Source organism: Mustela nigripes, chromosome 8 (assembly GCF_022355385.1).
Source record: "Mustela nigripes isolate SB6536 chromosome 8, MUSNIG.SB6536, whole genome shotgun sequence".
In the NCBI taxonomy this organism is placed as follows: domain Eukaryota; kingdom Metazoa; phylum Chordata; class Mammalia; order Carnivora; family Mustelidae; genus Mustela; species Mustela nigripes.
In genome coordinates this window covers 13510409-13523955 of record NC_081564.1, presented here as the reverse complement: position 1 = coordinate 13523955, position 13547 = coordinate 13510409, and the positions used below count along the sequence as shown (strand labels likewise).

Sequence of the window (13547 nt, the reverse complement as noted above, 5' to 3'; positions counted from 1 at the left end):
GGGCCGGCTGCGTGTGTGTGTGCCAGGAACTGAGCTCACTGCGGGAGGGACAGACGGAGGGGTATGCAGGCAACTAAACGGGGAAGGTGTCACCGTCCCTGCATTAACGTCCTCTGTCATCTTGTCATTTATCTTACACCACTGGTCCTTGCAATGAACTCAGTGAGGCTGAAAAAGTGAAGCCCTCCATCTCAACAGGCATCTGGCGTGGGGGGAGGAGTACCGGTGTTGACACGCCGCCGTCTGAAGGCTTGAATGCATCGTTGGCCGATGGTACTTGGTGGACGTGAGCCACCACTTTGCTGGGGTTTTATCACTGTCCCTCAGCAGCTTCGGGCGAGCGGGAGCAGCTGCGACAAGTGGCTGGCAGAGTGCTGTCTGAGTGCTGTCTGAGGACCCCAGAAGTTGTTGGTTTATGCGTGGCTCTCCTTCTGTGCAAGTCTGGGACAGATGGAAAGTGGCAAGCCTGCCCTCTGGACTGGGTTAGCTTCTGCAGGCACCTCGGTGCCAGGGTGGGCGTGTCAGTGACAGAACGTGCCCCCCGCCCCAATCTGCATCCTAGAGCCAGATCTGAGGTCCATTTACAGGCTCGGTATCTGATAGGCAAACTGGTGGCACCTGCCGTCGCACTTGTCCCGTCCAGCCACCATTGGGGGTCACTCGCCTTTGAACAACTGCTGATCGTTTCTTTTGTCCTTTTGCTTTCCAGCCTGTGTAAGGGACGGACGCTCTATTCTGTGGTGCGGGACGCCAAAATCGTCTTGGATGTCAACAAAACGAGGCAGATTGCCCAAGAAATTGTGAAGGTACCGTAGGGTCTGGGGCTCCCTCCTGAGATGCATGGTCTGGCTTCAGAGCATCAGTCTGGATTAAAAAAAAAAAAAAATTTAGACTCGATCTGAAAAATACCAGACTGTAGGTGAGGAGGGGTTTTGCCCGGATACCACATTAGGGTTGGTCCCCCGATGTTTGGCTGCCATCTGTTGCCTCATCATCATGATAATTGGGCCCATCGTGGGGACCCGGGGAAGTTTGTGCGGCTAGAATCCCTTACCCTTCCGATGCTTGAATCCCCATGAGCACATGCCATCTCTCTCCGCAGCTGCTGGGGAAACATCCAATTGTTGCAAGTTGTTTGGGATTAAAACAAACTGGAACATCCTGTGTTTTCTGGCAGGTGCCTCATTAGTCAGTTGACTGGGGCTTTGAGTTCCCATTGGAAGTGTCAGGACTAAGCTGTTAGAAGAGATAAAATGTGACTGCTCATAAAGGCGAAAAACCAAAAATCTAGAGACTCACCCTTGATCGAGACCTCCACGAGACTCTCCCCTCCATGGTCTTGATCACTGGCTCGTGATCCATCCCTGGAGGAGGGCAGGGGTTTCTGCACTGATACGGGTTAAGAGGATATAAAACACATCTTCTGCAGAGAAGTTATGTTTCAAAAAGGAAGTGCAGGGAGGTGGTGAATGGACTTCCTTTCTCTGGGGACCTCTCAGTTTTTGTCTTCACTGCCCCCCGCCCCCACTAGGGCCATCTTTCTTTGTTTCTTCTTCAGGAGGTAGAAGAGCTAGGTGGGGACAGTTTGGTGGGGGTCTGAGGGTGGTGGCAGATGTGTGTCTTGGGGACCCTTCCTGTTCCCATTTGCCGTGACTTCTCTTACCCGGCCTCTGAGCCTCTGCGTTGGGGTCCCCGGAACTGCGGCTGTTTGGGGCGCTGTTATAGGAAAGGCAAGGACAGTGAGCCCAAGCCAGAGTAGTAGCAGCAGCGACCGCGCAGGTGTTCCCTGAAAATTCCCATCTCCTTGCTCCCTGCAGGGCATGGGCTACCTCCACGCCAAGGGGATCCTTCACAAGGACCTCAAGTCAAAGAATGTCTTCTATGACAACGGCAAAGTGGTGATCACAGACTTCGGGCTCTTCAGCATTTCCGGGGTCCTGCAGGCTGGCAGGTGAGCGGCAGGGCAAGGGCCCAGCAGAGTTCTTGGCCGATGACTGTCGGGAGACGGGAAGTCAGCCACCCAAATGGCATCAGTGACCACGACTGGGTGTAGGGCCTGAGGTCACTGAATTGGGTAGCTAGGCTCTTGCCGATGCTAGAGCAAGCTGTGATTCCCTGGGGGAGGCTTTCTCTCAAGTGGTGCTCTTCCCACGCATGGGCATTATTGGGCACAGAGCATCCCTGAATGCTTGAAAGCCTTTGCCCTTGTATTTAACTGGAAGATCCCCCTTTGCCCCGAGGACACACCTGGAAGTTGGAATCCCTCAACAGTCCTTGCTCGAAGTTTTCTTATGAATTGATCCATTTTATGCAGCAAGAGTACTGAGGGATTTAAAGTCAGACCCACCTGTGGCCCCCACCCTGGACTCTGCCCGTTAATCACTAAGACTTAGTTATACTCCCGAAACCTCCCCAAACATTGGTTTCCATGCCTGCAAGAAAAAATGACGATGTCATCACGCCTACGTCCATGGGATCCTCGTGGGGCCGAAAGAACACAATCAAGGATCCAACAGCAGTGCCCAGAGCACGGGGCACACAGCACAGAGTAGCTGCTGCTGAGCTGCTGTAATTACTATAGATTTGCATATACCTCCCCCGGTGTCACCCAGGAGAATCATTAACCGTCTTTAAGTAATTAACTCTCAGGAGCCACTCACCCGAGGGCAAGCTGCCTTGAGTTGACCAGGAGAAACAGCTTATTCCAAATAAACATCCCATGATTCAGGAGGTCGGCTCTCCCTGACTTTTAATTTGGAGTGTGGACACGAGCCATGTGCTGGCACGGCACACACACACACACACACACACACACACTTTGAAATCCTGCAGGTTTTCTCTAATCACGCCTTTTATAACTTGCCCGAACCTCTTCCGGATGGCAGCCCCACGCTCTCCTTTTACTTCAGTTTCAGCTGCTGTGCGGTACTGATCTCTTTGAGGTCCACCCCAGGGCCCCCCAAGGTGAATTTTGTTCATGCTGCATCATACGTTGGATCTAAGAGCATCCCCAAACCAGCAACACTTGATCTAGCTGCTTTCTGATCTAGATACAGAAAGCGCAACAGAAGATTAAGTTTCCTGACTCCGCCCCAAAAGATTTCACTGCGTCTCCAAAACTATCAATAAGGCCCTAAGATGAGAAAGCCAGGAGGGCTGAACCGTGTTCCTTCTTCCGTCCGTCTTCCCAGCAGCACTTAGAAGCGGGTTTGCGGGCACAGGACTTGCAAGGCGCGCACGCGCTCACACGTCCACACGTCCATTCATCCATCACACGGGCCAAGGGGCAGAGGAAGCAGTTGGTAACATCGCTACGAACTCGCATATCTGTGTCCAGACAAAAAGAGGCCCAGCAGATGCTTTCGTGGAACCTGCTTCAAGGCTCTTAAAAACAAACAAACAAACAAACAAAAAAACAAAAATCCGATTCCTCCAACCCAGAGGCATGTCCACATACCCTCCCCCTCCCCCTTTCGTCCTTGGCAGAGAATTCTCCTGCCGGTGGAGAAAAGGAGGGCAAGACCTCTGATTTTCTCCCTTCTGGTTCTCGCTTTTCTAAAGCCCCAGGGTAAGGAGGAAGAAAGGAAGTGGAATGACGTGAGCCTCCTTTCCTTTACCTCATTCACAGAGACCCAGTGTCAACCGGGGAAGAAAGTTCAAGTCAAGGGCAAGGTGGCTGCTGGCCTCATTGTCCCGCCGGTACTCCCCCACTCCCGCCCCTGCCCAGCCTCGTCCTCAACACAAACGCGGGCAGTGTTGGGAGAGGCCAAGGAGCTCTCAGCGACCTCTCCTAGAAGGAATCCACATTTCTTGGTTTCCCACGAGTCCCCATCGGGGATCTCCTCTGGTGGTTCAGTGTTTCCTGCTGTAGTTATATGTAGAGCTTAGTTTTCATGTAGGATTTCACTTTGCTCCCTAAGGGTGCTGTTTCCCCAGGAACTGCTGGAAAATTGTGGTTGGGAGTTTTTGGGATCACTTGTTACTTCTGCAGCTTTGGGCAGATCGCTTAAGTGTTTTGAAGCTATGTGTCCTTATCCACAGAACAGGATCTTGTCCATCCCATAGTGGGCTTATTGAGATGCAGTGTGTTAGATAAGCTGGTGCACAGGAGGCACTGAGCAGGGGCTACTGGATGTCCTACCTCTCCCCTCCTTCCCGAGTTAGAGCCTGGGGCATTCACAGGGCTGGGTTCCCAGCAGTGGAAGGTCGGCTGGGCCTGGGCAGGGGTAGGGGTTACCCGGTGAAGTGAGCATGTCCTGGACATCCAGACCCACCCCGGGGCTTCCCCGTGAGCTGGTCCCCAGCATTGCAAGCACACAGCTGTGCTGCCATTGTCATCGAGAGAAGGTATCATTTTCCACGCCAGCACTATCATGCCAGCGCCCTGCAGGCTGTTATTAATCATAATAATAACCGTAATGACGATGATTTGAGTTTTCACCGGTGGGCCCATCGCCAAGGGAATAGGACATCCCAGGCCTGGCATCCGGCCCCCTCCCGGGTGTGTGCCCCCTCTCACCCTGGGCTGATAGCTGGGGAGTGGCCAGCATCCCTCCTCCCGGCCCAGCCAGCAATTGCAAACCACTGACATTTAGCCATCGAGTCCAGAATAGGCAGCAGGGGCGGTCAGAATGCCATCAGAACTGGGGTGCTCTCTCTTTTGGCAGCGGCACCCCATCTCACCACAGCCCCCCACCATGACCTGGCTGTACCTGGAGAGTGTCCTCTGGCTCAGGCCATGGCCCTACCTTCTTACGTGATGTTCTTACCTTGGGCTATAGTCTCAACTCCATCTCTGAATCCTCAAGATGTAAACATATCCATAGGTAATAATTCTGTCTAGTAATCCTGAGACCCTGGCAGCTGACACAGCCTTGCGTCAGCCTCGTGTGAGATTAATGTGCCCATTGTGCAGGTGGGAAAGTGGAGACTCGGGCATGCTCAGGGTCACATGGCTAGTAAGCAGCAGATAGATCCTTAAGTTCCTGAAGGCATCCCTAGTTCTAGAAGCAAGAATTCACACGGCCCTGCCAACTCAGGGCTTTCCAGTGGATTTGGGTCTGCTGTGTAACAAGTCCTATGTTACTGATGCTAAAAGACTGACATTTGGACCATTTCCTTATTTTCTATATAAATGAGAACAGTGATTCTCAGCTGGGGCTCTTCTGTCCCCGTCTCCCGCCAGGATATTTGTAATGTCTGGAGACCTCTTTAGTTGTCACAACAGGGGAGGAGGGAAGACTGGTATCCAGTGGGGAGAGGTCAGGGATGCTGGTCAGAACAGGCCCCCACCACAAAGAATGATCCAACCCCCAAACTCCTGAGACCTCTCTTTTCTGGGTTCTCTCTTTCCCCGTGTGGTCCACAAGATAACTTTAGGGATGATGTTAATAAGCATCATCTATTCTAGTTCCTATGTATGGTCATGGTAAGAAGTAAATGAAAAAACCCCATTTGTAGTAAATAATATTTGAGAGTTGTGCTGTCCAATAACCCCCAGCCACATAAGACTATGTAATTTTAACTTTTTTTTAAAGATTTTATTTATTTATTTGTCAAAGAGAGAGAGAGGACAAGCAGGGGAGCAGCAGGCAGAGTAGGCAGAGGGAGAAGCATGCTCTCTGCTGGGCAAGGAGCCCAATGTGGGACTTGATCCCAGGACCCTGAGATCACGACCCTAGCTGAAGGCAGATGCTTAACCAACTGAGCCACCCAGGCATTCCGAATATTAACTCTGATTAAAATTAAATTAAAACTTTAATTCTTCAGTTACACTAGCTGGATTTCAAGTGCCCAATGGCCATGACGGCTCATGGCTGCCATATTGGATAGCACAGGCAGAAAACATTTCCATCATCCTGGAAAGTTCTATGAAATAGTGCTGCTCTAGAAGATGTTCAGATAGGGCAGGAGTCATGGTCACAGGATATGAATGGGTGCAGTTCAGGGAGCAGCGCATCGCACCTGACATGACTCAGAAGCCACCCTAGGGGAACCGGAGAATCCAGCCAGCCCCAGCTCTCCACATTCTGGAGGCTCTGGGCCATCATGATCTCACTCCCTATGGTTGGAGATATCCATCCCCATCCCCCATCACTGCCCCCTCTCCCTGTAGTAACTAACTGGCCCTTTCCTGGGAGTCTTGAGTCAGTGGAAGCCTTGTAGGAGATCTGCTCAGATTTCAGTCTCAAATGGAAAACTCTGTACTTAACTGAAGTCTTACCACGTGAAGATAAATACAGATAAAAATTTTTTTCCAGATACAATTTTATCTAAAGTGAGATCCCTCTTATCTTTGACACATTCCGCTGTTAAATTTTTTCATATAATGCTTATCATTGTCTGTATTTTTCCTATTTATTGAATTCATTTGTCACCCCCTTCTCCTACCAAAGCACAGGCTCCAGGAGGGCACAGACCCTGCACATTTCCATCACTTCTGTGTTCCCGGTGCCAAAACCAGAGAGCTTAGGCATAGCAGTTCTCCAGAAATCCAGTGAATCCTCATTATTCGTGGATTCCACATTTGCGAATTTGCCTACTCACTGCAACCTCTTTGCACCCCCAAATCAATACGGCAACCTCGCAGTCATTCCCAGCCATGCAGAGTGGTGAAAGTTTGCATCACCTGGTGTATGTGTTCCCAGCTGAGGTCAGACAAGGGGTTGCCCTTCGTTCTTGCTTGAACTCTCGTACAGAGAGGACCAGCAGGCAGAGAAGACCAGGGAACAGAGACAGGAGGGGACCGTGTGGTGCAGGAAGCCCTGGGCCTCGGGGCCAGTGGGACAGAGATTTGCAATTCTGGCACGTGATTGTGGGGCCGCCCCAGATACATCACTCAATGCTTCTGAGCCTTGTTTTCTCTTCCTTAAAATAATGAAAATAGAATGTACTAGAATGAGCTGTTTTTAGGATTTAAGATATACCCGATGTGAGGTGTGTGCGTGAATACATATTTCCTCTCGGAGCCAGGATTCTGTATTTGCTAATTCTCTCTTTGCAGAGACTTTATACAACATAACTGCCACGAGTAACAAGACTCAGCTGTATGGGCGGAATGAATATGCAGGAGGGGATGCCTCAGAGGGAGAGGGACCCGAGGATGGTTTGGGTGTCGAGTGTCTCCCTCCAGACCAGATTTCCTTGCCCCTTTTTTGCTGGGCAGGCAGTGCCCAGTTGCAGGAGATGTGAGAAAGCCAGTGGAAGTGGTCCAGAGGCTTGGGGTCGGTGCTGGGGGACTCGTCCTCCCTGGGCTGGGAAGCGGGCTCACTCTGTGTTTTGCATCTCCAGGCGGGAGGACAAGCTACGCATCCAGAACGGCTGGCTCTGCCACCTGGCACCAGAGATCATCCGCCAGCTGTCTCCCGACACAGAAGAGGACAAGCTCCCCTTCTCCAAGCACTCAGATGTCTTTGCACTAGGGTAGGTGGCCCATGCTGGCTGTGGGGAGCCCCAGCCCAGGCAGAGGGACAATTTCCAACCCTTCCTTCTCTTCTTTTGGAAGAGACGGGGCACCTACCTGCTGGGGCCTAGGTGGTCAGTGTTCTGGGTGAGATGGGGGTATCCAAGTGGGGTGTAGGAGAAACAGTGACTCTAGCAAACCGTAATATGCTGGGTTTCTAATTGGTTACATGACAGTGGCAAGTCACTGACCCATTCATTTATTTGCTGAAGCAATATGTATGGAACACATAGCATTAACAAGTTACCCAAAACTTGAGGGCTTAAAGCAACATCTGTGATCTCAAGTTTCTGTAGTCAGGAACTTGGGGGTGGGGGTGGTGCTTAGCCGAATGGTTCTGAGCTGGTTCGGGATCTTTCGTGAGGTTATGGTCAAGATGTTGGCTGGGGCTGCAGTCTCATCTGAAGGCTAGATGGGTTGAGGATCCACTTCCAAGGGGGCCCCCTCACATGGCTGTTGACACAAGGCCTCAGCAGGACTGGGGGAGTAAAGGAGGAGCTAATCCCAGCCTGGGAGATCAGAGAGGGCTTCCCAGAGGAGGTGACTCCTGCACCTAAATTAGTGGTTGAATATAAGTGGGCCTGATGAGGGTAGGGTGAGTTGTCTACACAGAAGGAACATGTGAAGAGGCCTAGCATAGAATACAGATTTCCTACAATGAAGGAACATATGGGGTGTGGAGAGGGGAGGGAGCTGAGAGATGGGGAAGCAGGAAAATATGAGCTGGGGGTGGTAACAGGAGAGACTAGGATGGGAAATCGAGTCAATCCTACAGGGACTAAGAGGCTGAGTTAAGGAGTTTTCACTTCATCTTCACAGCACTGGGGAGCCATTGATGGTTACTAAGCCGGGGGATGTAATAATATTTTGAGTTTCAGAATAATCCTTCTTCTGTGCAGAGAATGGGAGGAAGGATGAGATTAGGAGGCTGGGCGACCAATCCAGGCGGAGAGGCTGACCTTCTCTACCAAATCCCTGCCAGTGGGTTTGGACCCTGGAAATGGATGGAGAAGTGTGGGGGGAGGATGGGGTCTGATGTTGAGTTGAATGTGGTTGGTGCCCAGATACCTACCTTAGGCAACTGGGAGAGATTAGTGTCATTCACCAAGGTAGAGACCCTGGAGGGGACATGTAGGCTATGCTAAGAGGGCAAAGAAAGCAGTCTTGGACACAGTGAGTCTGGGCTTCCTTGGAGATGGCCAATGGAACCAACCAGAAGGCAGCTGTATCTACACAACTGGAGTTGTGGCTTTTCAGCTGTTTAAGGGCTTCTCAGAGTTTAGGGCTACTCCGCAGAGAGAGAAACTGCACTCATGAGAGAGAACGGGATGTCTTTGGAAGTGTAGAGACAGATAGAAGGTGCAGGACTCAGCCCGGAGGTACAGGATGAGGGCTCCAAGAGGGTGCATCTAGGAAGGCTCCTAGGCTCCCATCCCTCAAATAGCCATGCTGATCTTTGCCTTACCCTGTCCACTGGAGCAGTTGCGAAGATGGCTGGTTACAAACAGACACAAGGTTGGGCAAGCTGTTTGGCAAAGTGCAGCCCTGCAGGTGTGTCCAATTAGACTTAGCACCACCAAGAGACGTTAGAGAGACCGTCGTCCATGGAAAAGTACCCCCACTATGTCTTCTCTGTAAAGCCCGGGGAGGAGGGGTGGGGGGGTGTTTGCGGGCACATCAGGATTCTAGACGTTCATCCCTCGACCCCTTTAGATGTCGTTTGCCTTGATTAGTGTACGCCCAAAACTTTATCTAGTTAAATACTGTTATCTGAAACCAAGCTGCAGTAATTAAGTTGGTATATATTGTAGTGTAAATTTAGCAAAAGAAACAAGAATGTAATTAACAAATGCACCAAAATAAGTAATTGGTTTTCCACTGGAGTTTTGATCTTTAGCAATTTATTTTTCTCTTAGTGTGAGTTTCTCTTGGAAGTTGGGTTTGAAAGGAAGTTTTAATGAGGCTTTTATTCCTGACACTGCTGAATTCTGGGGGACCTGGTGCTCTTGGTTTCCTGTCAATTAGGTGCCTCTCGTTGCTTGGGAACATCATGCTTAGGCATGACTTAGAACAAAACTGGACTTTTAAAAGCCTGTGGAGCACCGTGTTTAGGTTCTTGTGGGTGCTGTCTCCTGAAATCTTGACAGGCATCCGAATGACAGAGGAGGGAACAGGCCCCAGGCGGCTCAGTGACTGACTTGTCTTATGGTAATCCGGGGTGGATCTGGGAGCCACCCTGGGACATCCTAACCCCGGAGTTGGAGGGTTTAGGACCTCAGAATCATTTCACCACAAAAAACTCTATTTCCCTCAACCATAAATAAAAGATAATAAACCCAGCATGACAGACACTGAGGACCCAGCAAGAAAAGGCCTGTAAGGCACCTGCACCCAGGCTCCTGCTAGGCTCCCTTCCCCCTCTGCATGAGCCCTTGCCTGCAGTCTGTTTTGTGCCTCCTTCCCAAGGCCCTAACAGTCAGCTGCAGTGTTGCCCCCCTGCCCCGAATCCTACACTTACACTCACAGAGGACTCTGAAATAGGATCAATTATAGTTTCCTCGTAGCGTAATGGCCAGGGTTGCAATTCTGTCGTCAGATCAAATGGATTCAGCTTCGCCTGCACCTCTTATCAGCGGTGTGGCCCTGGGTTAGATACAGAAGCTTCCAGAGCCTCAGTTTTCCTCTTCTGAAAAATGGGGATGATGATCGTGCCTCCTGTTTGAAAATGTAGGTCTTACTTTGATTCGGGTCTGATGAGGGCAATCAAGTAGGAAGCAAGGATCATTAGAAAGATGGTTTGTTGTTCATGATTTCCAAAAGCGGGGGGGGGGGGGGGGGGGGGGGGAGATCATATGACGAAAGGGGGGAGGCAGGGGGGGGGGGGGGGGGGGGGGGGGGGGGGGGGTAGCACATTATACCACACAGGGAAAGCACCAGGGTCAGAAGGCAGAGGGAGCAAGAGGAAAATGCGAGCAGGAGATTTCAGTGTGGTTTCCTCAGGGAGGAACCGGTGAGACAGGGTAAGCAGGCTAAGATGGGCCGGTTTGCCTAATGCAGTGGACTCCAGGGTGTGGGGTATCCAGGGTAGAGAATTTGGGCCCCAGTGAAAGCCTGATGGAGGTGGGGGTGGGGCTTTGGATTGGTTAGTTTGCATATGAAAGATGCACTCGCAAGAGAGTCATTTACCATCTCGAGGAATGAGCTGGCCCCTGGGGAGAAGGGCAGTCCCTCCAGGGGTCAGGGAGACCCCCAGATGTCAAATCACTAAAATACGAAAGCATGCTTCTCACACCTCCCCTTCGGGGCAGGGGGGCAACACTGCAGCTGTAATCATAATAAATGCAAAGGGCTTAGAATAGGGTCTAGCGGGAGTCAAAACTCAGTGTTACTGAGGCGCCTGGGTGGCTCAGTGGGTTAAGCCGCTGCCTTCGGCTCAGGTCATGATCTCAGGGTCCTGGGATCGAGTTCCGCATCTGGCTCTCTGCTCGGCAGGGAGCCTGCTTCCTCCTCTCTCTCTCTGCCTGCCTCTCTGCCTACTTGTAATCTCTCTGTGTCAAATAAATAAATAAAACCTTAAAAAAAAAAACAACAACTCAGTGTTACTGATTATTACGATGACAACAGTCCTCATCTAAAGCAAATTTGCATAAATTAATTTAGATTAGAGGAAAGATCATTCCCTAAGGCTCGTTTCAGATATTTCCTGAGTTGGGGAATTTTGTTCCCGGTGAGCGGAGACCTAGTCCCTTCGTACAGCTCAGCAATTCGCAGCATCCTGTGAGCACCCCATGGCACCCCACCAAGGCCATCACTGCCACCCTTATCCCCCAGCATTTTCCCCCACTATTCCACGGGATGCCATATATTTAGAAAACAAAATTATTTTTTAAAAAAATCATATGCTATGACCCAGAATTAGCCATTATTAATTAACATTTTGCAGTTTCTCTTTATTCTTCTGCTGATACATATATAATTTTTTAAGAGTAGGTATTACTGGGGCACCTGGGTGGCTCAGTAGATTAAGCCTCTGCCTTCAGCCCAGGTCATGATTTCAGGGTCCTGGGATCGAGCCCTGTATTGGGTTTTCTACTTGGCGGGGAGCCTGCTTCCCCCTCTCTCTCTGCCTACTTATGATCTCTCTGTCTCTCTCACTGTCAAATAAATAAATAAACTCTTAAAAAAAAAAAAAAAGAATAGGTACTACCTTATATACAGTCTCCTATCCTGCTTTATTCATTTAAAATTAGATAGTAAACATTTTTTCATGTCGGCAAAATTTCATTGAAGTGTTTTAATAATAATATCATATTCCATTTTTTCTGGATTTGCCATAATACATGCAACCTATTCTTTTCAATGAACAGTTGTGTCATTTCTCCTTGTTTTTATATTATATATAATGCTGTACAGAATATCCTTGGAAGTGATTTTTTTGTATCTCTGAAGTATTTCCTTACAGTGGTTTCCTAGAATTACAAGTGTGGGGGTCAGAAATCCTAACCACATTCTGTTACACTTTTGGGTTCTAGGTTTTGACTCATTTTAATTTAGGGGTAGGTTCAAGGTGTTCAAGGATACCAGGGAAGGTATCCTTGGACAAGCATGACTTCAAAGACATCAAGAAAGCTTTAGGTGTGTCCTGGCTAGCAAAACAACAGTCCCGTGAGGAAGAGACTAGAAAGTGGAGGGGTTGAGCCAGCAGGAGGGCTGGGTAGATGTGTGTTGGTGAGGGGACATAGGGTCGTGAGTGACATACCACATCAACGACCTCTTTTATATCTGCCAACAGCACAATATGGTATGAACTCCACGCCAGGGAGTGGCCTTTCAAGACTCAACCAGCAGAGGCAATAATCTGGCAAATGGGCACAGGCATGAAACCCAACCTCAGCCAGATTGGCATGGGAAAAGAAATCTCGGTAAGTCCCGGGACAGTGCTCTGGGGGTCAAGGAGAGAGGTAGACACAGTTCAGAGCAACTTTTTTCCCATGTGTTAAGGTAACGAATGCTTCCCCAAAGGGTGGCACAAAAGCCAGTCCACAGCCTTTTCAGATCACGTGATTTGGAGCTTAGGAAGGGAGGTTTCTGAACTATGCCTGCAATTCAGGCTCCCGCCTCAAGGGTGCGGTAGCACTTGTCCAGACTATTTCTAGCAATGAATTGCTACATCAAGTAGAAAAAGTGAATTCCTCCTTTTCTGTTACTTTTAAAAGATATTCATTAAAATATTACCCATGCTATGATTTTAATTTATTTGCTTCTACATAAAAATTTTTAAGTCATGATCCATCTCAGAATAAGATACACACAAACAGAGAAGCCTGAGTATAAATTAATAATCACCCTCTAAAACACAGCAGGAAGAGTGCTGTCTTTTGATCAGAAGACACATAAATCAGGGAAGGAGTAATTACCTGGTATGTTTTTAAGGATTACCTATATATAGGCTTTCCTATCTCGGATGAGGTGATTATTAAAAGTAACCTCCAGGGGCACCTGGGTGGTTCAGTGGGTTAAGTCTCTGCCCTCAGCTCAGGTCATGACTCAGGGTCCTGGGATCGAGCCCCACATTGGGCTCTCGGCTCAGCAGGGAGCCTGATTCTCCCTCTCTCTCTGCCTGCCTCTCTGCCTACTTGTGATCTCTGTTAAATAAATAAATAAAATCTTAAAAAAAAAAAGTAACCTCCAACGCTTTAACTTTGAAGAGCACTTATGGTTTTGGGATATGGATAGAGACCTCAGGATACACTTTTCTCCCTCCCTTTGAGGAAAAAAAATGGCCAAGAAACTCCTTGGGGAGCATTACTGATCTCAGTGTATCCTAGACCTTCTAGAACAGGACCTACTTAGTTTGCTCTATGGGCTCATGTGTTGGATGAGGGGATGGATGGATGGATGGGTGGGTGGAAGGAAAGACAGAAAGATGATGATAGATAGATAGATAGATAGATAGATGAGGGTGAATGCATGAATTGGGATGGATGGATGGGTAGGGTGGATAGATGGATGGTGGATGGGTGGATGGATAAATGGATGGGTGGAGGGATGGGTGGATGGATGAATGGGTGGATGGACGGATGGG

At 49.4% G+C, this 13547-nt stretch overlaps 1 protein-coding gene across 5 annotated transcripts in view; it reads left to right on the top strand.

The window, feature by feature from the left end:
• The window catches only part of KSR2 (kinase suppressor of ras 2), a 403625-nt gene that overhangs the window by 380319 nt on the left and 9759 nt on the right, over positions 1-13547 (top strand). For all 5 annotated transcript variants that reach the window (XM_059408527.1, XM_059408526.1, XM_059408528.1 and 2 more), the window contains 4 exons: positions 710-806; positions 1818-1951; positions 7291-7422; positions 12255-12384. In XM_059408527.1, coding sequence (XP_059264510.1) covers positions 710-806; positions 1818-1951; positions 7291-7422; positions 12255-12384 — 493 coding nt within the window. The remainder of the gene's footprint in view (positions 1-709; positions 807-1817; positions 1952-7290; positions 7423-12254; positions 12385-13547) is intronic.